At 39.6% G+C, this 25,036-nt stretch overlaps 1 protein-coding gene and 2 pseudogenes across 2 annotated transcripts in view; 1 reads left to right on the top strand and 2 right to left on the bottom strand.

The window, feature by feature from the left end:
- The window catches only part of ARFGEF2 (ADP ribosylation factor guanine nucleotide exchange factor 2), an 83,681-nt gene that overhangs the window by 54,925 nt on the left and 3,720 nt on the right, over positions 1 to 25,036 (top strand). For both annotated transcript variants that reach the window (XM_025039705.1, XM_025039706.1), the window contains exons 26-38: positions 2,522 to 2,673; positions 6,236 to 6,408; positions 7,284 to 7,444; positions 8,815 to 8,945; positions 9,095 to 9,224; positions 12,306 to 12,441; positions 13,192 to 13,330; positions 13,435 to 13,489; positions 14,518 to 14,632; positions 17,437 to 17,567; positions 21,591 to 21,759; positions 22,693 to 22,831; positions 24,423 to 24,540. In XM_025039705.1, the coding sequence (XP_024895473.1) occupies positions 2,522 to 2,673; positions 6,236 to 6,408; positions 7,284 to 7,444; positions 8,815 to 8,945; positions 9,095 to 9,224; positions 12,306 to 12,441; positions 13,192 to 13,330; positions 13,435 to 13,489; positions 14,518 to 14,632; positions 17,437 to 17,567; positions 21,591 to 21,759; positions 22,693 to 22,831; positions 24,423 to 24,540 (1,749 nt within the window). The remainder of the gene's footprint in view (positions 1 to 2,521; positions 2,674 to 6,235; positions 6,409 to 7,283; positions 7,445 to 8,814; positions 8,946 to 9,094; positions 9,225 to 12,305; positions 12,442 to 13,191; positions 13,331 to 13,434; positions 13,490 to 14,517; positions 14,633 to 17,436; positions 17,568 to 21,590; positions 21,760 to 22,692; positions 22,832 to 24,422; positions 24,541 to 25,036) is intronic.
- On the bottom strand, positions 16,288 to 16,406 carry LOC112471119 (annotated as a pseudogene).
- On the bottom strand, positions 19,367 to 20,629 carry LOC107196379 (annotated as a pseudogene).

A 25,036-nucleotide genomic window follows, 5' to 3' on the forward strand; every position in this document is an offset into this window, starting at 1 on the left:
ATCGAAGAAAATCGTAAAAAGACGAAGTCCACAATTGGGATAGAATGCTTACAATGATTAGTCGCATCTGCCAGTTTCTGTGGTGGAAGTACCCCACCATGACCGATTTAAGCTAGCAGCGTGATGCCGCTGAATGCGGGTTAGGAAGAGTTGTGCCCTGCTGGCTCCCATGGCAGCTGCTAGCCTGTGCCAGGACCTCACCGAAGTGAGGCGCTGTCACATGTAGCCTTGCTTCTTACTTGGTACATCAGCTAATCAAAGCTCTTTGTTTACTTTGTTTTCTTATCAGCTCAATGTAAGGTACCTCATACCATCTGTTTAACAAACTGTCTGAGTGCCTTGTACCAGGCAGTGGATAGGTGAGGTCCCTGCCCTCATGGAGCTCACCCACATTTTCAGATGGTAAAAGGTCAGGCAGCACAGTATGTCAGGCCTCTCTTGAGGTGACCTTTCATCCGAACTCTCAGTGAGGACACAGCCACAAGAGCCTGCAGATGAGCCCGAGCAGCTGTTGGTTGAGTGAATGGTAACGCTCATCTAAAGTAATCAACGCACTCAGCAACCATCTTTCCCACTGTTCTGGGTAAATGGATTCTTAGTGGACCAGTTGCCACGATTGATGTGAACTTGCTTGAGAAAGATAATGTGAACTGTTACCATGACTGTACATCATATTCTCATCCAAGCCGGTGACAGCTTAGCTCAAACAAACATTGCTCATTTCTTCCACAGATCTTTAGTCTAACAGCTGTGGAATTCTTTTTTCTCTCAGAAATGATTATCCAAAAGTGTTTTGGTAAACATTTCTCAACTTTTCAAAGTCTAGATTTCATGTTCAGTGGGACTTCTTTTTGGAGGAGGGAACATCAGTTTTGTATAATTTACTTTTCCCACCTGTGATTCTGTTGTCAAGACTCTTTACATGCCAATTCTCAGTTATTTGTGGGTCACTCATGGCAAGTTGGGGACATAGGCTGGCAGATAATAATTAGACATTTCATGGTTGTCAACTTCATTACAAACGTCCGTTCCATCTAATCAGTGCCATTAAGCACAAAGTCGTGGGAAACTCAGTTGTTCGCTCTGGGCCCTTCGTTCTTTCCACCACTTCAGATGTCCTGCTTCCCAGTGGGAACTGGAGCACATCACAATCTCATGGGTTTCAGGAACTGGATGGATGGCTGAGTACAGCTGCTCTTAGTTCTCGGGATTCTAGCAGAGTCATTGCAACAGTCACATGTTTCTCTTCAAAACTAGGACACATATCTTGGGTTGTATAAAGCTGCACAATGAACATGGTGTGTACTCCCAAAGCAAGAATTCCCGAATCCTCCTGGATTTTTAGGAGGGGGATTTTTTTTTTTTATTAGTTTCTAAGTACATAGACATTACGTGAATACCCTAAAAACAGTTACAGCTAAAAACATCATTGACCATCACCACCCCCAACAGGACCCTCCCCAAAGCTAATTGTTCTTATCAGTTTGGCGTATGTCTTTCCAGACATTTTTCTGTATACATACATGTGTAGATGCTCACAGAAATGTAGGTAATATTGTCTTACCTACAATATTAATTCTGTCATGTGACAGAATTTCCTTTTTTGTTTTAAGGCTGGATTTATTTTTTCTTTTTAACTGCCAAATGTTATTCCATGTATATAAGCATACCATTATGTAGCCATTTTCCAATTGTTGTTGCCCTTTTTTTATTACAAGTTGTATTGCAGCATGTCTTTTGTTAAAAATAAAACATTTTGGGATCAGACCCCATGTCAGTGGAGTTTCTCCCTTGGAGCAGGCCTCCTGTATGATGGCCCAGCTCCCTTGGCAGGGGTTCTGGTGGGAAACGTTCCCTTGCTCTGCTTTGGAGGGTTCTTCCTGAGGGAGAAGTCTGAGAAACACCAAATGTACACCCGTAACTCCAGTCCCTACAAGTAGGTAACCCAGGGACAAGTACAATTTTAAGGAAATTGAAAAGCCTCGATACTTCTGCTAAATTTTTTGAGACTGATGATATTCATTTATAATTATTTGCTTTAGGTAACAGATGTAGGCAAGTATAAGAGGCTTTACTGAGACTTTAAACTCTTCGGATCTCTTGTGTATATTTGGATAAAATTAAGTAGCATGGGGAGTTGTTGGTTAATGGGTACAGAGTTTCCGTTTTGCAAGAAGAAAGAGTTCTGCAGGTTGGTTGCATAGCGGTGTAACTGCCTAACACTACTGAACTGTGCACTTAAAAATGCTTATGACGGTTACATTTTATGTGTATTTTGCCACAATTTTAAATAACACATTTTGAAAGCATTTTTAATTAAGCGTGCAATACCAATCTTTTATCATTAAACTTAGAACAAAGTCACACAGGTCATAGCCACAAAATTCCATGTTTTTCTGCCCTTAGGCGTGTTTTCCCAGAGCGTGTTTCGAAGGCAGTCTGTCTATTTTTGGGGTTCAGAACGCCACATCCGCAATCATTGCACGGAGCCTATTTCACCTCACTTCCTGTTTCTGCTCAGGTTGGCTGTAACCCTAATGAAGATGTGGCTATCTTTGCCGTTGACTCCTTAAGACAGCTCTCCATGAAGTTTCTTGAGAAGGGAGAATTAGCCAACTTCCGTTTCCAGAAAGATTTTCTGAGGCCCTTTGAGCATATCATGAAGAAAAACAGGTACGTGCATCATTCTGAAAGACCCTTGGTCCGATTCCTCATTGGAAGCCTAAAAAGACCTGCTACCCCTAGTTACACAATTAATTTTCTCCTCTCTTGTTGGTGGAAGCAAATAAAACAAACAGGCTGTGATTCACATGTATTGTGTCTAAGTAAGTCGTACTAAGATCTGCGTGTAACCTTTTTCATAGGACAGATTACACCACTGCAGCTAGTAGAAATGTGTCACATGTCCTTGCTGAGGCCGATGCAGAGAAAGCGCCACTGCAGCCTCCAACAAAGTCAGGGATTACGTGACCCAACATTTCTGCCCCAGGGAGGTGGTAAAAGAGGTCAGGACCACTGTCCCTCTGAAGCGGTCACCCTCTTCATTCATTCGCTTGGTCTGTATTTATTGAGGCTTGCCATCTGCCAGGTTCTAGGTGCCCAAGCATACATCAATAAAGAACAATCAAAAATCCCAGTTTTTGTCTGGCCTTGGTTTGATTGTGGCTGCAGCAGGGTGATGGGTATCTGGGTGTTCATTGCCCTGTCTGCTCTACTGTTACACATGCTTGAAATTTTCCGTCATAAAATTAAAAAGTAAAGCCCTGTTTATATTCCAGTGGGATAGATAAACAAACAAATGCTCAGTCAGTCAAGGTAAGGGGATAGAGGTGGAGGCTCCTTTATCTGGGGCAGTCAGCTGAGATGTGTTTATAAAGCGACCCTTAAGCAAAATGAGAAACAAGCCGTGAGTGGCTGTATGTGCTTGGGAAGAGTGTTACCAGCAGGGGGGACAGGAGAGCAGGAGCCTTTTGGAGGCTGTGCTTGGCGTAGTTACGGAGCAGCAAGGAGGCCAGTGTAGCTGGGGCAGAGTAAACAAGGCCAGAATGTCCTAGGAGATGAAGACTCAATGGTGGTAGCAGGACGCCTAGGTCATGTGGGAACTGTTGGCCTTCATAGGCACTTCTGCTTGCTCTCTGTGAGAGAAGCCATTAGAGGCTTTTGAGCACAGGAGTGAAATGGTCGGATATATTTTAAAAGATCATCCTGCATTTATCCATATAAAATAAGAAGCAGTGGGATGAGTTAGGCGGCCTTCGTAGTTGTCCATGTTTGTACCAAGGAGAGAGCAGAGATGGTGGTGAGGCACTGTGGAATTGGGTTCTGCATACATTTTGAAAAGAAAACCTATAGCATGTGCTGATGAATTAGCTGTTCCATCCCTAAACCATATACTGCAAATCTGGGTCATTGTTTTAAAAAATAATGAAAGCTCATAAGCTCAAAGGCTTTAAGCCAATGTGGGCCATTTGGGGTACCAAAAAAAAAAAAAAACGGGCAGCAAGAAAGGCTTCTTGACGTGTTTCTCTATATCCTTCACTTTATTGCTTATTTTAAGAGACCAAAATTAAGCCTATTTTAGAGTCTGGTGTCACTCCTGATTTTAGCATATGCACAAAAATACTCGCTCGCCTACCTTTGGGAACACTATTGAGAGTACTTGAGGAGTCCGAGGCCTCATGGGACAAAGCAGCATGCTCAAGAGCCTGCCGGTCTGGCTGGTGGCACTGATGGCACCAGGATCCCTCATCTGCTAACTCTGGGCCTTTGCCGCCTGCCTTGCTACTGCTCACCCAGCATTTGAAAAGGGGCAGAATAAGTTTGGAATCACACATTGCCAGCCACTCTCAGAAACTATTGGTGGAACTGTATCTACCTGTAACATTCTCAAAAGCATTTTGGCAATATGAGTCAAGAGCCTTAATATTTTTGTGCTCTTTGACCCAGGAATTCTGTACGTCTATTACTGTCTCCTAAGAAGTTAATTTGAAATACAACAAAATGTTGTGATTTATGCAAAACTGTTAAAAAAAAAACAACAACCAGAAACCACCTAAATACACACGAATGCTAAAGTAAATGTTGATATAGCTACAGCATAGAATATTGTGCAGTGGTTAAAAATGTTCACAAAGTTTATAACATGGGGAATGTTTAATAAATTAGTGAAAAGGGCAGGTTATGGAATTGTACAGACAGTGTAGTAATAAAGATATGTTTCCATGTGAAATACTATGCCATTGTATAAAGAAATATTTTTATTATGTTTTTTCTACATTTTCCAAAACTTTTACTGTCGTCTTATATTACTTTTAACAATCAGACGAAAACCATTTTAATGAATATATTTAGTTCTTGCCAATAAGTTGCTTTTTCCTCATGGGGAGAAAATGATGAATTCAGTTTTATTAGGTATTAAAGTCACCTAGGAATGTAACCAGTACTCCATTATCTGTAGGTGGCATATTTACTTTGTGGTCTTTAGCTAATTTTTAACTTGGTTTTAACTTTCTCCTTGCCTTCTCTAAATGACCTTTCCTATTAATAGTTAGTATGGATCCAGCAGACAAACATGAATGTTATCTTAAACCAGGTGAAATTTGCAAGTTAAGTCTGTAATCCCAAAGCCACTCTAATGACTTTCAAAGCTAATGCTATAGAAGCAGTAGGTTTGTGTAACCTTGCTTCTTGGAATTTGTAAGATAATAGAGTTCACTCCCATTATTGTGTATGTCTTAATAGGTTGCAAGACATAGTGCAAATTTGTTACAAACGTCCAGGTAACACAGTGTTGAAACTTGCAACTGCTTAAGAAAATGGACCGTTTTTCCTGTCTCCAGGTTTTGTTTTGTAATAATTAAATTTAAAGTATTGCATCTTAAATTATATATGTATACTCCCATCTATGTTTATGTGTTTACATGTATATTCTTGCCCAAAAACGTAAGAGAAGATGTACTAAGAATTGAAGAATGGTTATCTCTGGGTAGAATTATGAGTGTATTAGTCTTAATGTTTTGGGCCAGAAAAACCAGCAGTGGTTTAAGCCACAAGGCTTTGTATTGTTTACTTAACAAGTCAGAGGCAGGCAGTCCCCACTTTGGTTCTGTAGCCCTAATTGTCATGAAGGACCCAGGTTCTTTTCATCCCTTTCGCCTTCCACAGGGCTGCTTTTCATCCTTGAGCCTATTGTTTGTGATTGTTGGACAGAGGCTCTAGCTCCAGCCAGTATGCCATGTTCAGAATGAGAATAAGAGGAAAGTGGGCAGAGCCTGCCGTGTGTATTCCTTTTAAGACAAAAGCAAAACCTTCCCAGAACCTCTCTTCCCATCCATGGATGTTTTCTTACATCTAATTAGTCAGAGCAGGTCATGTAGCTCCTCTAGGGCAAAGGAGGCTGGGAAATTGAGGACCTGGCACATGAGACAAGATTGCCATGGTGTCTTACACAGTTCATGATAGGTTTCCTTTGGTTGGACATGTTGCTACCTGGTTGAAATTAGAATTCTATTATCAAGGAGGTGGCAGGATGTCTACTGAGTAGGCAACTAACTGTCTGCCACAGTGATTGTCTTTTTTTTCTTTCTGTTGTGTCTGATTTTTTAACAGTGAATATGGATCACTGTGTGCTTTAAAAAAACATATTTTTTAAGTGCTGCTTCTGTGTGATGAGCAGTGTTTATGCCTTCCCACGGTCCAAAGTACAGATGACATGGCCACCCCATTCCTTCCTCAGGTCTCCGACCATCCGGGACATGGTGATCCGCTGTGTTGCCCAGATGGTGAACTCCCAGGCGGCCAATATTCGCTCAGGCTGGAAGAACATCTTTGCCGTGTTCCACCAGGCAGCCTCAGATCATGATGGGAACATCGTGGAGCTGGCCTTCCAGACCACGGGCCACATTGTCAGTAAGTGGCTCTGTTCCCTTTTAATGTCCCACCTGGAAGTCTAAAAGAGTGACCACTTCTTTTCTGTCTTTTGCTCCCAAATGGGGCTTTCTCGTTTTACCTATACTGTGATATAATAATATGCTGGGTGGTATTCTTAGTTCTTGACATGTGCACAACAGCCCTATGAAGGAAATAGCAGTCAACACCCATTATTTGTCGATTCCATTTTTGTGAATTCACGTACTTGTTAAAATTTGTGTGTAAATCCAAAATCAGTAACCCTGGTACTTTTGTGGTCATTTGTGGACATGCACACGCACAGAGCAGTGAACTTAAGTCACCCAAGGCGCACATTCCCAGCTGAGGGTGAACAATGCAATGCTCTATTGTCTTGTTTCAGTAGAGGGACACTCCTCAGGATCTTCCCGAGGCCTTCCCAAGACCTTCCCTGACCATCCACCTAAACAGCCTCTCTTCTGGGTCTCACCCAGCACTCACCCGCCCTGAGATTACATATTGATTTAGGTGATTATTGTCTGTCTTGCGCATTGGAGCATGAGCATCCAATGGTGATTGGTCACTTCTCTGTCTCCAGGGCCCAAAGCCATGCTTTGCACATAGTTGGCATTCAAATGTTTATTGAATGAAATATTTGGGCCTTTATATCATTGCTTAGGCTCAGGAACCAGTTCAGCCCAAACCGTACTCAGTGCACTTATTCCTGAATAATTTAATAAGAAATGCTGTCTTTTATAGATACTGATATGCTTTTCTTAGATTTTCACAAAAGTAATCATCTCTGGAGAGTATGTGTGTGCGCGCGCATGTGTGCGTGTGTAATCCCCATTCTAAATCCTGTTCTTATAAAAATAAATGTGCCTTTGTCTCCCCAGCAACTATTTTCCAGCACCATTTCCCCGCAGCCATCGATTCCTTTCAAGATGCTGTGAAGTGCTTATCGGAGTTTGCCTGCAACGCCGCCTTCCCTGACACTAGCATGGAGGCGATCCGGCTCATCCGCTTCTGCGGGAAATACGTCTCGGAGAGGCCTCGGGTCCGTTTTCCTTTCCTCGCTCACACGGGCCGTGAGGGGAAAGGAGTCGTGGGGCCAAAACCCTCGCTCCTGGCAAAGAAATGTGTTTGCCCTAAAGCAGGTGTCATTTCAGAATGCTGCCGTTGCAGGGGTTATACCTTTTCTGTGTTTCGTATGTATGAAATTATTTATTTTATCATACTGAACTTTTATATGGTGTCCTACAATCGTTTTGTAGAAGATAATATGTTACCTTTGAATTTTGGCAAAACTGAAGAAGCACCTTTCTGTTTGAGAAAAAACAAACCGTCCTTTTAGGAAATGACAGTATGCCATTGTGACATGGCTGAGAAATCACATTCGAAAGTCATCTTGTTTTCTCTCAAAAATGTTAGGAGTTTTTCTGTTATGTCTCACCTTTTTAAAGAGGCCTGCTCTAAATGACAGTCTCAAAACAGTAAAATTAGGTAGAAACAAACACAACGAAACCATAAGAATCTATACAGGTGTCTTTTTAAGCATTCTTTACAAAATTGTAAACCCCTAAGATGACGTGTCTGGTCCCTGCAACAGCGCATTAAGATGTGGTGATGATGAGAGCCACTGTTGACCGTGCACTTGTCACATGTCTGTGTGGTTTATTTAATCCCCACATCAGTCCTATCAGATCGGTAATTTTATCTCCATTGTGCAGTTAACTGAAGCACAGAGAAATTGCCTAATTTTAGATAACCAGAGCTGATAAAGAAGTGGCATTATAACAGACAATACCACTTCAAGACAGCAGAGGGCTCAGTGTCCCGGAGATGAGGCTTCACATCCAGAATGGAAAGACTGCCAGCTCCTAGCTGCATGACCTTGAGCAGCTTGCCTAACCTCGTGTTGCCTCAGTTGACTTACCTGTAAAATGGGACCATTATTTCTACCTGCCTCACAAGATTGTTATGAGAATTATTAACCCACATAGAGCACCATCACAGTTCCTAGTCCATTGCAAGGACTCAGTAAGCAGTAGCTGATCCTGCTCTTTTTAGTAGTATGTATTATAGTAACATTTCAGGAAGGCCTAAGATACTGAATCATCCTGGATATTTTGTTAACACATTTGACCTTTAGTGCACTTCTTAATGTAACACTTCCTGCCCCCAGGGCTCTTGTGATGTGGCCCATCAACTTATTCTAAACCCCACAAAGGTCCATAGGTCCCAACAGGGAAACTGCTGCTGTGCCTTTGCGATAGGCTTGTCTCTGTCTCTTTGGGATCCGCCATTGCAGATCCTTGCTCATGTTTCTGGGAGAGGAAATGTGCAGGGGGCCCTTCGCTTTGGTTCCCTTTCAGTTCCTCCCTTTCATTTGCATAGTCTGCATCTGAGAGGGGACTTTCATTATAGGTACTACAAGAATACACAAGCGACGACATGAACGTGGCTCCTGGTGACAGAGTCTGGGTCCGAGGCTGGTTCCCCATCCTGTTTGAGCTCTCCTGCATCATTAATAGATGCAAGCTAGATGTGCGGACAAGGTAACCACCATGTCCCAGGGCAGTGCCCCTTCGTCACTGAACGTGTCTCAGTCACCTGCTCACCTGAGCCCATGCTCTCCCACTCTCTCCTCTGTTGTTCTCTTCCCTCACCCCGTTCCCTCTTCTGCACCTGGCTTTGTTTCCTCCAGAGGACTCACAGTCATGTTCGAGATTATGAAGAGCTATGGCCACACCTTTGAAAAGCACTGGTGGCAGGACCTGTTCAGAATCGTGTTCAGGATTTTTGACAATATGAAACTCCCTGAGCAACAGTCGGAGGTAGGTGATGACCAGAGCACTGACTGCCCTGGACGAGATGGGAGACAGGCCTCTCTGGCCTCTGTCTGCCTCTTGGGGTTGCATTGTCATGTGCAGGAAATCTGAAGGACAGAACCACTTACGGAGTGTTTTAAAAATGGAAACATCCTTCCTGGCACTCTCTACCAGTTTCAGCTACTACTAAGACACACTCTTCTCTGGGGACCAGTGAGAAGAAATAAATCACCAAGCTCTGCCCACTTGGCCCTCAGGCATCAAACCTGCCAGTTCAGCAAGTTCTTCTTATCTGTTTGGTTCACATCAACTTCTGAAAAGTCAGTAGAAAGGAGGGTGACTCTGGTCCCTTTACCAGGGTTTTTAATGAAAGTGCAGTTGGAGACGATGTCAACAGTTGTTTTTTAAAGGATATTTGATGCCTTCAGCTGTCTTTGTTATTTTTCCTCTACAGGTAGAGGGGTAGGGAGAAGATATCCTAGCTCAAGATTTTTAGGTGGGAGAGTAACTTTTTTACCTTCTTTTAGGAACACTATTCTCTTCTTTCCCCTGGTATAAAAGTAGCATATGCTTTATATGGAATATTAGGAATGTACAGAAAATTCATTATACTATTCAGAAACTAAAGTTAATGTTTTGGCAAATTTCCCTGTCTTTTACTGAATTAAATATGGTTGAGATCATAGCATAGATAGATTTCTAATCTTATTTTAAAGTAATTACAGTTTTGTTTCATTATAAAACAAATCAGAAAACAGAAGAACGAAAAATTTGAACACCCACAGTTCCACGTCTTCCATAGGTAACCACTGTTAACCCCTTCACATGCTTCTGTGTGTGTGAGATACACCTTTTTTCTTCTTATAAAAATGGAATTACACGACTCATGCCATAAACTGCCTTTTTAGCTTAGAGTAGTACGTGAGTGTTTTTCTACAACTGTAACTTGTTTTCTACGGCGCTTTTAAGTGCTTCAAAACATTCCTAGCTGTTCCATAGTCCATGCAAAATTGTTTCCAATTCTTCTTTCTTTAGACAGCCCTGAAATGGCACGTTTTTGCAGGTATACTTTTACTGTTATTTCTTTTGTTATTTAGGACAAGTGGTGACTGTTAGATTCGAGGCTTGCATATCACTAAGGTCTTTGATAGTACTTCTAAGTCGACCTCTAAATAACGCCTTACAGCTCCCGTCACAGTTCTGCCAGCAGTTCGTGAGAGTTCCTGCTTCTCCACACCCACTCCAGCTCTTCATATTTTATTTAATCATTAATTTGATAGGCTGAAGTATCAGGTTAAAAAAGTTAAATCGTTATTAAGGTTGCACATTTTCCTTCACGTCACTGTTCATTTACACTTCTTTTATGAATTGCCTTTTCATATTCTTAGCCCATCTGTTGGGTTATTCATTTTTTCTTACTAATTTGTGAGGGGTTTTTTTATATAAAAATAATATAGTATATACTTACATAAATTGCAGATGATTTTGCCCACTTCGTTATTCTCATTTCCTTTTTGTTTTGGAATATTTTAACTTTTAAGTAACCAAATCTATCAGTGTTTTTCCTTATGGTTTCTAGTTTTGGAATCTTGCTTAGCTCCCTCTCCCTTTTTTTAGGTTGCATAAATCTCTCAGTGTTTTTTTTTTTTTTTTTTTTTTTTTGGTTATGTTATGGCAGTTTTTCAGCTTTATTGACTATGACTGACATACTGCACTGTGTAAGGTATACAACGTAATGACTTGACTTACACATATTGTGACATTATCACCACAGTCAGTTTAGTTCACATCCTCAAAGTTCTCATATAGATATAAAGGAAAACAGAAAAAAATTTTTTTCCTTGTGATTAGAGCTTTTAGGACTCGCTCTCTCAGCAACTTTCAGATACACCATACAACAGTGCTAACTGTAGTCACCATGCTGTACCTCACATCCCCTGTACTTGTTCGTCTTGTAACCGGAAGTCCGCACTCTTTGACCCCTTTCATCCAATTCCTCCCCTCCCCGCCTACCACCTCCGGTAACCATAAACCTGATCTCTTTTATTGTGAGTTTGGTTTTTTGGATTTTTTTAGAGATTCTACGTAAAGGTGACATCATTCAGTATTTGCCTTTCTCTGTCTGACTTATTTCACTTAGCATAGGGTCCAATCATGTTGTCACATGTAGCAGGAGTCCCTTCTTTTTTATGATTGAATAGTATTTCGTTGTGTATATATCCACATTTTCTTTATCCAATCCAGTCATCTGTTGATGAACACTTAGGTTTTTTCCATGTCTTAGCTATTGTAAATAATGATGCTACCGACATGGGGGTGCGGATATTTCTTCAGCATAGTATTTCTGTTTCTTTCAGATGTATACCCAGAAGTAGAATTCATTGGATCGTGTGGTAGTTCTATTTTTAATCTTTTGAGAAGCCTCTAAACTGTTTTCCATAGTGGTTATACCAATTTACTGTCCCACCAACAGTGCATAAGTGTTCCCTTTTCTCCACATCCTCACCAGCATTTACCATTTTTTTGTTGATAGCCATTCTAACAGGCGTAAGGTGCTATCTCATTGTGGTTTTGATTTACATTTTCCTAATGATTAATGATGTTGAGTTTGAGTACTTTGTCATGTAGCCGTTGGCCATTTCTATATTTTCTTTGGAAAAGTGTTCAGCATCATTTTTAATATTAAAATTTTTATGTACAGTATATTTAGCATAATCTCATATTCATTTTTTCCAAATCATTAAAACTTTTTAAAGTAACACTTTGAAGAACTGTTTAATGTTATTTTGTATGGATGTATTCAGTTTAATCACCACGTTGCTAGACTAGACGTCAGTTTGTATCTGCATTTATAGTATATAAATACCACTGTGATAAGCATAACCTTCACCCTCAAATCCTTGGTTATTTCTTTAGGGTTCATTCCTAAAAGTGTTAACTGCATCATTACATGCGAACATTTTTAAGACCGTTGATACATCCTGCCAAATGGCTTTCCAGAACAGTGTGTCAATGATGTGTGTGAGTGCCCATCTCACTGCAGGGAGAGTAGGTTTTAAACGTGCTTATTTTTTCTTGGTTTTCCAGAAATCTGAGTGGATGACAACAACTTGCAATCATGCACTTTATGCTATTTGTGATGTATTTACCCAGTTTTACGAAGCTTTGAATGAAGTTCTTCTTTCTGATGTATTTGCACAGTTGCAGTGGTGTGTCAAACAAGGTACTTTGTGTCTCTAGGCATCATTTGTCTTGATGTAGTCCTTAAGACTATAAAAACGGTCTCCCAACCAAGTCAGTTTATAAAGCATTCTTTAAAGTAGGATATAGTTATATTTTAAAAGATAGTGTACCTTTGTATATTACATATGCTTTCTACTTTTATATGTTTCAAATTTTCTATAATAAAATGTTTCTAAATGTACTGAATGTCAAGATCAATAGCTTCATCAATGAACATTTTTGTTTGAGTACTTATGTGTTTATTTTAGTATGTTAGGAAAAATACTCACATAACACATTAGACTTGGGTCCCATAGATAGTTTTATCTTAAGACCAGGCTTAATTTAGTTAAGTTTTTCAAAAGGTGACACAGTTTTTAAAAAAATGATAAAACAGTCGATACCAATATAGCAAAAGTTTAAAAAGTAGTGTTTAAGTGACTAAAGTTTTAGAAACACTGTTCTAATATTTTTTATCTTCTTTTACCATTTCTCATACAAGAACCCAGTTAATTAGGTAGCAAAATGTTAACCTTCCATCCCTAGCAATAAAGCTATGATAAACGATTTTACCTCTTTATAGCCTACTTAAGCTAAAAATTTTAACACTGTCTGTAGCAATGCTTCGTTAATTGAAAGCCTACAAACCCACCAGTTCATAGTCTCCACCTCACAATATGATGTATCAATGATGTGGTTGGAATCAAAACAGCAGTTGAAGTTTAATGATAGATGCTGTTTTATTTTGCAGATAATGAGCAGTTGGCTCGATCAGGTACGAATTGCTTAGAAAACTTAGTAATATCAAATGGAGAGAAATTCAGTCCTGATGTCTGGGATGAAACGTGCAATTGTATGTTGGATATTTTCAAAACAACCATCCCACATGTGTAAGTGTTAATGTGATTATTGTTATTTATTTTTATGTTCAGTGTATGTCTTAAAACTCTGGGTTGCCTTTTTGGTCATTTTTCTTCTCTTGCATTCCCTCAAGTTTGCTGACGTGGAAGCCTGTAGGAATGGAGGAAGATTCATCAGAAAAACATTTAGTAAGACATTCTTTTTTTGGGTTCTGTTTTCTCTGATCTCATATTATAGTAAAAAATTAAGCAGCCCAAAGAGTTTGTGCTTTCCTGATGGGAAGTAAGTAGAAAAAGTTATAATATCTGAAAACTATATATGTTCATTAACATATTTTTTGAAAGTGCAGAAAAGTGTTAAGAAAGTAAGTCACCTCACTCAATAAAAACCAGAAAACATTTCTAGTTTTTTCTTTATATGGCTGTGAACGTGTAACTCACACGTTTGAAACTTGGGCTCACTTGGCACATAATGTATTAATATTGTGAGCATTTATCCATATTCTTCAATATTCTCTGAGAACAGCCTTTTTAGTGGCTGCACATTATTTTAATTAGTGAATTCTCCCTTGTTGGACAGGTCAGTTTTAGTATTTCACTGGTATAAATAACACTGTAGTATAATTATCTTATATAAAGAGCGTTCTCCTCTCCACTAATAAATTAGTTTTTATTTTTTGTGTGAAGTCACACTAAGTTTTCATTCAACTCTCACTTAAAAATCCTTTGGTTTACAAGGGGGTTTGTAATACTCACTTCTATTCTCAAATAACTATAAGGCCATTAGGTTTTCAAAGGCATTTGGGATATAACAACTTAACAATGAAGCCCATTATTTAAACATGTTTTGCTTTTTAACTCCGTCTTCTGCTGTCAACTTAAAAAGCTATCTGTTGCGCTAGTTTATTTTTTAACTTGATCTCATTGAAAATCGGTCACACTCATTATTAAATCATGTATATGAAGAAATGACCTCTAAATTAGAATAAGAGAATGTGAAGTTTTAATGGAGGGAAAGAAATAATTGACATTCATAATCTCTTCTGTACAGCCTCAGAGAAGTGCCACATTAAACATGCAGTATAATTTTACTTCAAGCTGAGCAAGACACTTAAATTCAGGTTGGGCCCAGTGTTAAAACAGGAAGCTCTCTGCCCAGGTCCTGAATCATGGATGAAGAGTGGTGAACATTGTATTTCTCTCTGGTTTATTTTCAGGATGTAGATCTAGACCGCCAGTCTTTAAGCAGCATAGATAAAAATGCCTCTGAGAGAGGCCAGAGCCAACTTTCTAACCCAACCGATGAGAGCTGGAAAGGTAGATCATATGCAAGTAAGGCCACTTTTTTATTGTTTTCATTTATTTTTATTTATTTTAAATGGGTAATACATTTATGTGATTCGGATATTCAGAAGATACAAAAGGGTAAACGTGATAAGTCTTTCTTCCACTCCTGTGCCTCAGTCTGCCAGTCCCTTCCCTGTGACAGCCAAGTCATCAGTTTCTTATGTATCTTTCTAGAGACATTTGTTCATATGCAAGAAATGCATATCCGTATATCCACACAAATATATCTATATTTATTTATGAATTCTTTCCTTTGTATGTGAATTGTAGAATACTATGCATTATTCTTTTTTCACTTAGTGTACTTAGCAATCATTCAAAATCAGTACCTAAAGGGCTTTCTTTTTTACTATTGGATATTATTCAAGGATGTAGATGTACTGTTATTTGCTTAATTGGGTTTCTACTAATGAACATTGATATCATTCCCAATTATTTTTGTTACAATCAATACTACGTCGAATCGCCTAATGTATGTGTCACTTGTGCGTTTATCTGTACAATACATTTTCAGAAATAGGATTGATTGCTGGGTTAACAGATCAGTGCATTAGCCATTTTGACAGATAATTCCCAGAATGCTTCCCGTTAAGGTTGTGCCTGTTCACATGATCTTTGGGAACACCTAGGTAATATTTGGTATATTTGGAGTCGTTTTAATTTGCAGCCTTCTAATTATGAGCGAAACAGCCATTTTTCATGTGTTTAAGAGCCATTTGTTTTCATAATCTTTGCTCATTTTATGTTGATTGTTGCTCTTTTTTTTTTTTTTTTTTTTTTGGTTTTGGGGGAGACTTTTATGTGTTAGAGATCCCTTTTCTGGATATGAGTTTCAAATTACTTGTACCCATTTGTGTCCTAATGTTGCTTATGGTATGTTTTACTATCTGTCATTTAAAAAAATAGATTTATCTGTCACTGTGAGTCAGGCGCCGTATAATATGCTTCATGAGTGTGACTCACGAAGGTGCTGTTTTAGATTTGAGTGAACTGGGACTTAGACTGATGACATGGCTCACAATATGTACTAGAGTTGGGATTCAGACACACTGTTGGCTGAGAAATCAGAAATGTCCTGGTGAGTCTGGTCTTTTTAAAGTCCCTGTGCCCCATTGTTTTTCATCATAGCAGGCCCACCCTCTCGCCAACATGCCAGGCTGTTGGTGTTCACATTGATGTTAACCTCTCAAGCAGCTCATTAGACAAAGCCATGCATGGTCACCAGTATCTTTCAAAGGCGTAAACCATAATCACCTTTGAAATCCATTCAAAAGGCACCATGTTGGAGGCCGATGCACGGTTTCTCAGTGACTGCATCACAGCCAGTTTCTCTAGTTTTCCAGTGTCCTGTGAGATAATGAGCTCCGTTTCCTCATCAGCTCCAGTTAAAGAAGTTGGCTCGTGTGTAGGGGGCACCTGTAGAGCCATTCTCAGTAGCACAGCATCTGTCTTGTGAGAGAGGCCTGGGACTTGAGAGTCCCACCATCCAGCAGCAACAGCGCGTTGTTTCTCCCCGTCTCCCATCTCAGCCTCCCTTCTGGGCTTAAGCTCAGCGAGTGGAGCAGCAGGCAGAATCTCTTACCACTTGCATTGTTTTCTTTCCTTCTTTTTCTTTTCTTTTCTTTTTTTTTTCTTTTTTACGCCTACAGCACCTGATGTTCCTAGGTGGTCTCCCATTCAAGTACTAAGGAGGCCCAACCCTGCTTAACTTCTGAGATCAGACGGGATCGGGCGTGTTCAGGGTGGCATAGCCTTAGACTCTTTCCTTCTTTTAATTTTTGGTCCAAGATGGTGTAATTGAAGTGACATAAGTTATAGCATTGCAACTCCACTGTATTCTTTTTTAATTAAAGCTAATTCTGCATGGTGATTTTGTATACACATATAATTTCACACCTGCTTTCAAAAACTTGAAAATGACCCAATCTCCTTGCTTGCCATCACTAAACGCTTCATTTAATGTTTTCCACATTCTGATTCTATAACGAAAAGTTGAATAAGAAATCTCTGCTTTTACTATAGTCACATCAACCAACACTTTTGAAGTGCCTGACATGGGCCGCCCCTGAGTCCAGGGATTGAGAAGAAAAGATGCATGTGACACTAGTCAGAGTCTGGTCAACTGGCAGAAACCACACCAGTAATTTGAACAGGGAGAATTCCACATGAAGAATTGGTAACTAGTCAAAGGTGGCTAATCACTGAAAGAGGTAGAAGAGGACTCTTGAGGGTTATAAAAGTAGAAAATGGAGAAAGCAGTACTACCTCCAGGGCAGACAGAAAGTGATCCAAAAGTTAAATGAGCTCCACCACTCAAGACTGAGATTCAGATCTTTTTGGAGAATCTGGCCACTGCAGGAACCCGTGGCCACCTGTGGCTAGGACACAGTCTAGAATTGATCTAGAGGAGTGGCCCATCGGTTGGCAGACAAATTTGCTGGGGTTTATGGGACTTGCATAGCTTGCTTCCTCCCCTTCTTCAGGTCCTTGCTCAAATGTCACATTTTCAGAGAGACCAGCTTGTTTAAACTTGCACCCCACCCTGCCACCACCCCTACCTTATCTCCACTCCTACCATATGTCCTCCTCATATGACATATTCTAACTTAAACTTAAATATCTTGTTTATTGTCTTTTTCTGCCACGGGAACAGGGATTTTTGTCAAATTTATTCATTTTGGCCAGCCACAGCATTAAGAACTATGCTGGGCACATGGTAGGAGCCCAGCGAATATTTATCCACTACTGGCTGAATCATTATTAGGGTTAATCTTTATCATCTAATGTAGATCAGAAACTGTTTGCCAGCCTCCTCATCAAGTGTGTGGTCCAGTTGGAATTGATACAGACCATTGACAACATCGTGTTCTACCCTGCAACGAGCAAAAAGGAAGATGCAGAGCACATGGTTGCTGCCCAGGTAATAAGAGCAGGCTTGAGAAGGGCATCCTTGTCTGCGGGAAGTCGCTCACGTGCAGTGGTTTGCTGGAGCCAGCTTGTACTGGCTTGCAAGAGCCCATCATGCTCATCTCTTCCCAGCCGCGTGTTCAGCATCATATTGATAGCATGAAGTTGACCATGATGAGAGTATTTATACCACAGAAACCAGCAAACACTAAAAATCAGGAGTTCTTTTTTTTTTTATTCCTCAGAGAGTTAACTTACCAGTATACCACTGCTCAGATGCCTCCCCCCTGAGTGCTATTAATCACAAGGACTGTTCCTTATAATTGGTATATAATTTAGCCATAAATGAGAGGGAAATGTATGTGGATAAAGATACCAGTCTTCCCTAAGAAAGTTGACTTTTTTGTTTTGTATATGCAGTCTTCCGTGTACATGGTATTCTTGGAGACAGAGAATTGAGTGTCCAAAATATGGACAGTACCTTATTGCAAACTTAAGTGCCTCGGGAACTCGCAGGTCCTGTGAGTGTGCAGCAGGCTGGGTGGGACTGTGGCAGGAGCTCCCAGCTCCAAGGCATGTTGCTGTCGGGGGGTCTAGTCTTGACAGTCTTCCCATTTTTCAAGAGGAGCCAGAATCAAGATTTTTTTCATATAGGAAATAACCTGTTTATTAAATGCAATAATTACTGATGAACAAAATACATCTGTGGGCCGAATCCAGCCCAAAGGCTGTCTTTTTTTGTTTCTTTGTTTTTTAAGTGTTCAATATTTAGTGTATTCACAAAGTTGTGCAAACATCACCACTGTCTAATTCCAGAAAATTTTTTCACTGCGAAAGGGGGTGCCCTAGACAGCAGCAGTCACTTCCCATTCCGTCTCACTCCAGCCCTTGGCAACAACCAGTTGACTTTCGATCTCTATGGATTCGCCTAATGTGGATAATTTATATTAATGGAATCATATGTGAGCTTTGGCATCTGGCTCCTTTAACTTAGTGTTTTCTAGGTTCATCCATATTGTAGCATGTATCTGTGCTTCATTATTCTATAAAAAACTGATCAATATTCCATTGTATGGCTTATCCCACCCACATTCTGTTTATCCATTCATCAGTTGATGGACATTTGGATTGTTTCCATTGTCTGGCTGTTATGAATAATTCTGCTATGAACATTTGTACACAAGTTTTCATTTGGACATATGTTTTTAATTCTCTTGAGGGTATATCCGAGAGTGAAATTGCGGAGTGGGTCATACGGTACTATGTTTTACCGTTTTGAGGAATTGACAGACCATTCTCAAAGCAGCAGAACTCTTTTACATCCCCATCAATAGTGTATGAAGGTTTCAGTTTCTCCACTTCCTCACCAGTGGTGTTTATTATCTTTTTAGAAAATTTTTTGGTCATCCCATTGGTGTGAAGTGGTGTCTCATTGTGGTTTTGATTTTCATTTCCCTAATGACTGATGATATTGAGCATCTTTTGTGTTTCTTGGCCATTTCTGTATCTTTGGAGAAAGATCTATTCAAATCCTTTGTCCACTTTTAAATTGGGTTATTTATCTTTTTATCATTGAATTGTAAGAGTTTCTATATATATTCTTTTTTTTTAATGATTTTTATCAATACGTCATAAAATCTGTATTCCACTGCACTGAGTTTAAGCAAATATCATCCAGTGTCAGAAGAGATGCAGAGTGATCATTTAGTGACCAAGTAATAGCATCATGGAAATTTTCAATTTATTTTAAAAAATTGTCAAGTTTCAATAATTAAGGTAAGCTTCGTCTCTCTATATAAACTTCCATTTGGCTTATACAGTTCCATTTTATCCAGCCGGAAGCTCTGAAAGAGCCAGTGCCATTTTCTTCATTGATACAGCAGTGTCAAACAGTCACAACACTCACATAGAGTTTTAGCTTGCACCCACGTTTCTCCCAGACATAGGCTCTGACGTCTGACCAGTACTTCACAGGAGTCTGGGTATTGGTTCACTGCATGAGCCATTTGTTCCTTGAGGTCTTTCTCCTCAGTAATGGGTACCACCAACATATTATCATATCTGTAATACCCTCCTGAGATACAACTCCTTAGTCCTTTTATCATCTCTTGATGTGTAATCTTAAACTACTGTCCTGGAAAGAGGAGGGTGGCCATGACAACAGCTTTGGAGTGGGTATGAATCACTCTGCCCGCTCCTCATTGTGTAACTCATATAAAGAGGAGTGCTCTGGCTTTTTTTCCCCATTCTCACTTGGCACAGGTCTGCTATGTCCTGTCCATTCTCACATGGCACAGGTCCGCTATGTCCTGTCCATTGATGTCACAAACAGACATGTCTTCAGGCTGAGTTGTTCCTTTTGCCCTCCTGAAGGAGCAATGTAGATTTCATTGCCATGCTTCAAGCTAACTCCTCCACCAGTCCCAGTGACCCAGCCCAAATATTAAAACTGTTTGTAAAGCTCTGGGATCAGGTGTCTTGGATGTTCCTTGTTCTGTGTGCCACATCACTGCAAGCAACAGTCACCTTTTGGAGTGGGACAGCCAGACATGGCCAGGACTAGGGGGACCCCTTCTATATTCTTGATATTAGGCCCTGATCAGACATATGTTTGCAACTATTTTCTCCTGTTCTGTGCAATGTCTTTTCAGTTTCTTAATTGTGTCCTTTGAAGCACATAAGTTTTCGATTTTGATTAAGTCCAAGTTACCGTTTTTCTTTAGTCACTTGTACTTTTAGTGTTATGTCTAAGAAAACATTCCCTAATTCAAGGTCACAAAGATTTAGGCCTATGTTTTTTCTTAAGAGTTTTATAATTTTGGCTCTTCCACTTAGGTCTTTGACCCATTTTTGAGTTAATTTTTCTCTGTGATGGGAGACAGAGTTTACCTTCATTTTTTTGCACATAGATATCCAGTTGCCCCAGCACAATTTCTTGTAAGGACTATTTTTCCCCAATAAATTGTTGTGGTACCCATGTTGAAAATTACTTGACCATAAATATAAGGATTTGTTTCTGGACTCTCCGTTCTGTTCCACTGATCTATACATCTGTCTTTATGCCAGTTCTACATTGTCTTGATTACTGTGGCTCTTTGTCAAGTTTTGAAATTTGAAAATGTGAGTCTTCCAACTTTGTGCTGCTTCCCTCCCCCGCCCCCCAATTTTTATAAGAGTTTATTTGAGCCAAACTGATGACATTGCTGAGAAGCAAGATCTAGGATACTCTTTTTTCAAGATCATTTTGGCTACTGTGTGTCACTTGTATTTCCATATGAATTTTAGGATCAGCTTGTCAGTTTCTGCAAACAAGTCAGCTGGGATTTTGATATTAGGCCCTTGGGATTGTGGTGGATCTATAGATTAATTAGGAGAGTATTGCAAACTGCCCCTTTTGTCCTTTTGTAACCTCTGGCTTACAAGGAGGATGGAATCCATTCCTAGCGGGCTTAAGAAATATAAAATCCCTAATTATGTCTCCCATTTTAGGCATCGTGTTCAATAAAAATTTCTAGCATTTCATACATATTTTTATGAGTTATTTTCTTCACATTCAAAAACACAGTTATTGAATTTATTAAGTTCATTAATCACCTGATGAAGTTAAAGACACTGCTTGGGCTTTGCTTAACATTTTCTGTCTTTCATTGGGTATGTTTTGAAACTTACATCTTCTCTCACATATACTGCAGTTTAATTTTCTCATTTTTCAATTTCTTTATGAAATAAAAAGAGGACATTGCAATCCTGTAGTGAAATAATTGGAGAAATACATACTTCCGTTTATGCAATGAAGGCAATGCAGACAAAACTGGAACTCTGGCCAGCAAAGCCCACCATCATTCAAAAGCTTAATATATTCTCTCACTAGCCAATGAGCAGAGTCTAAAAGGAAAATAGTTCAGGGTGTCTAGGAATGAAGTGTATCTTATACAGAGGATGACTCTTAGAGAGTTATGACTGTCTTTATCTGATATTACAATGTCGACAACCACTCCATCTTCTTTACTTGGTTCTCCCATCCTCCCCTTTCTAGCAAGACACGCTGGATGCAGATATCCACATAGAGACGGAGGATCAGGGCATGTATAAGTGCATGTCTTCCCAGCATCTCTTCAAACTGTTGGACTGCTTGCAGGAGTCCCATTCATTCTCAAAAACCTTCAACTCCAATTATGAGCAGCGGACTGTCCTGTGGAGAGCAGGTAAGGACACACAGTAGATAGGACAGGAGGCCACATTGGTCATCATTCTAAAGCATGAAAGCCTTTGAGAGATCCCTGATATTGTAAACATAGCTGGAATAACTTACCAGATATTTTCATGCTTGAAGGAGAAAGAAAGGAGATGCTAGATAAATTTCATCCCAGTACCAGGAATGTTGCCTGGCATGGGAGATTCTCAGTAAATATTTGATAGGAAAACATTGAAAGTTAGAGAATTAAATTGATGTAGCAAGTCAATAAATTTTACATTAGATTAAAATTGTATAGTTAAATATGACATAATAAGTATGATAGGCCAGGAGAAACAGAAAGCATTCATACATTTTCTGAGACTTTTAGGGGTTCTCTCTTCCCCACCTCCAAAAATAAATACACAAATCCTGGGGTGATGGTGAGAGGCTCATTTTTTTTTAGCTTTGCACAAAAGTGATACTTGATATAATTTTTGTATTGTTACCAATACTTTAATTTTATCCCCAAATGCCTATTTTAACCCCCAATTTAAAAATCTCATTTTTCTCTACAACTTTAAAATATCTAGATGTTTTATGTCTATAATAAGGTTTGCTTATGAGAGTGGTTTACACATCTCTGTGATTGATTGGTAATGCTTTGTTTAAGAAAACGTATTCTTATATGTGCTTTATGAAAAAAAACCTTGAGCTATTACAGTTGAGAAGATGAAACAAATGGCTTCACCAGCCAGAGAACAGTCTTAAGTGGAGAACAGTTTAGGGCAGTGAGGAATAAAGTATCTTGTACAGAGGATAAGCCGTCATAACTGCCTTTGTTTGCTATCACAGTTGAGCTGTGTTAAGAATGCGCAATGTTTCAGTAGTGCCTAAAATAACTAGATTAGATTCCCATATGATTTCTCAGCATTAACTTAGATATGGACTATCTGATCTCTAGGTTTTAAGGGCAAGTCCAAACCCAATCTTCTAAAACAAGAAACCAGCAGCCTGGCCTGTTGTTTAAGGATCCTGTTTCGCATGTATGTCGATGAAAACCGCAGGGATTCCTGGGAAGAAATACAGCAGCGACTTTTAAAGTAAGAAAATTGGTTTCTGACTAAATTTCTTATCTGTAATACACAAAATGCATCACGACAGTACTGTGAATTGAAAAGGGTCGGAGAACAATAGCTGCACACCGAGGCCCTCTCAAACTGTTTTCCTTTTTGTTCTTTCCTTCTGTGTGGTGACTTTCCTGTTTCACTCTTCTTAATGCGGGACCTCATTTCTTTCATTCCTAAGTTTCTAAAGGTCCAGAAACATGGGCAGTGAAAGCTCAGAGTCAGCAGGCCTGGAGTGAAGTCCTTGCTACATTCTTTTCAGAGCACTGTCAGCTCTAACATCCCATCATTCCTTCTTTTCAAGAGGAATGGATTAGGATCACACAGATACCAGGGCGTACTTACTTTGATTATGCAGAAATGCAGCAATGGAGAGACAGGGGGTGCCCTTGAGAGATCCCCAGACTGAAGTCTATCTTTGCCACCAGCTTTTTGGGCATCCGAGCAAGATACTTATGTCTGGGCCTCCCTTTACTCCTTTAAGATCGAAAAGCAGTAAGGCGCATGCTGTTCCTGTGCATCTGTGTGATGGGACATGCGCTTTCCGGCACTGCTGGCGGGGAGTGTACAGTGACAGGATCTTTCCGGAAGTCACATGGCATCGTACATCAGGAGCCTTAAAATGTTCAGTCTCTTTCTTTGAGTCAGTAAGTCCACTATTTTGGAATCTATTTAAGAAAATATCTTAGAAATAGGAGCCAGGATTCCTACACAGAATATTCATTGCAGACTTACTTATAAAGAGAAAATATGTGAAACAGCTCAACTGTGAAATGGGTAAGTAAGTTATGGTATAACTTAACGATAGAATTATATTATGCAGCCATTACAAGTGAAGTTTTTAAAAAGTGATTTTCCTTGACATGAAAATCAAAGTTTCACCAACACCACCACAACAGAAACCCAGGATGTAAAGCTATATATACTTAAAATTTTCAATAATTTTTTTTAATCATAGACAAAAAAGTGGAAAGAAATATGCCAAAATATTGTCATGTGTTCCTTAAGATGATGGAATTATGGGCATTTTTTCTCCTTTATAACTTTATAAACTTTTCAGTTGTCTTACATTGTGAATATATGACCAACAAGTCACAGACTGGAAAAGGAATTAAAGGGGACACCAGTAGCTCACTTTAACTTAAATCAAGTCCAAAAGAGAATTTCCTACGTAGTCTCATGAAATTTCTCTGAAGAAGATACATAAATGTGAAGTCGTTAGCATTTTTTCTAAGAATGAGCAACTGTGTGTGATAAGAGAAAGGCGATGTGTACCTGGGTAGTACGCGCTTGGGCAGCAAACACTGATTGAGCCCTAGCTATGTGCCAGGTCTGAGCTCGGCTAATGCTCAACATACTCCTTTTATTTAATCTTCACAACAGCCTCTTGAGTTTGGTACAGTTATTTATCCCCATTTTACAGCGGAGGAAACAGGCTCAGGGATTTGTTCAAGATGAGCAGGTGCTCAGTAAATACTCATTGCAAGAATCAGAAGTCCTCCATTCTGGTAGAATGTGAGCTGTTAAGCTTTTGTGTGATATGCCTCTCCTTCTCTGATTCTTCTAGTGTGTGCAGTGAGGCTCTTGCCTATTTCATCACGGTGAACTCTGAAAGCCATCGAGAGGCCTGGACAAGTCTCCTGCTGTTACTTCTAACAAAAACCCTCAAAATAAGTGACGAAAAGGTATAAACAAGTAAACTGTAATGGCTCCACTAGGGCACAGGTTTGGGTAGACTTTTTTCTCAGAGTTAGAGGTAACTATTTTCTCAATTCTTCTGAGGATAGTAACATAACTAGCACCATTCTAGATGCATTAGAGAAGTTAATTCATTATAAACAATTAGGTTATTGGGGCTTTTTCTCTCAAAGAATCCCCGTTGAGAAAGGCTGAAGTTGAAACCATGCATATTGCTTGCTATTAAACAGCTACGGTGGTTTTCAATGTGACTGTGTTGGGAGAGAGGGTTGAGATTGGGAAACACTGGTTTAGAACTGAGAACTTGCTTTACTAAAATGAAAATTGACTTTAGTTGCAAGATTATCCACCAATAATTTGTGTTTAGAGTTAAATAAAATTAAAAGAGATTTTAATTGGCAGATTTTTTTGCACCATCTTTCTACTAGCAAGAAAAAGTACCAATATTGCAAGAAGTTCCAGGGTGAGATGAATACTTTTGAA

Source organism: Pteropus alecto, unplaced genomic scaffold, assembly GCF_000325575.1.
Source record: "Pteropus alecto unplaced genomic scaffold, ASM32557v1 scaffold45, whole genome shotgun sequence".
Lineage (NCBI taxonomy): Eukaryota > Metazoa > Chordata > Mammalia > Chiroptera > Pteropodidae > Pteropus > Pteropus alecto.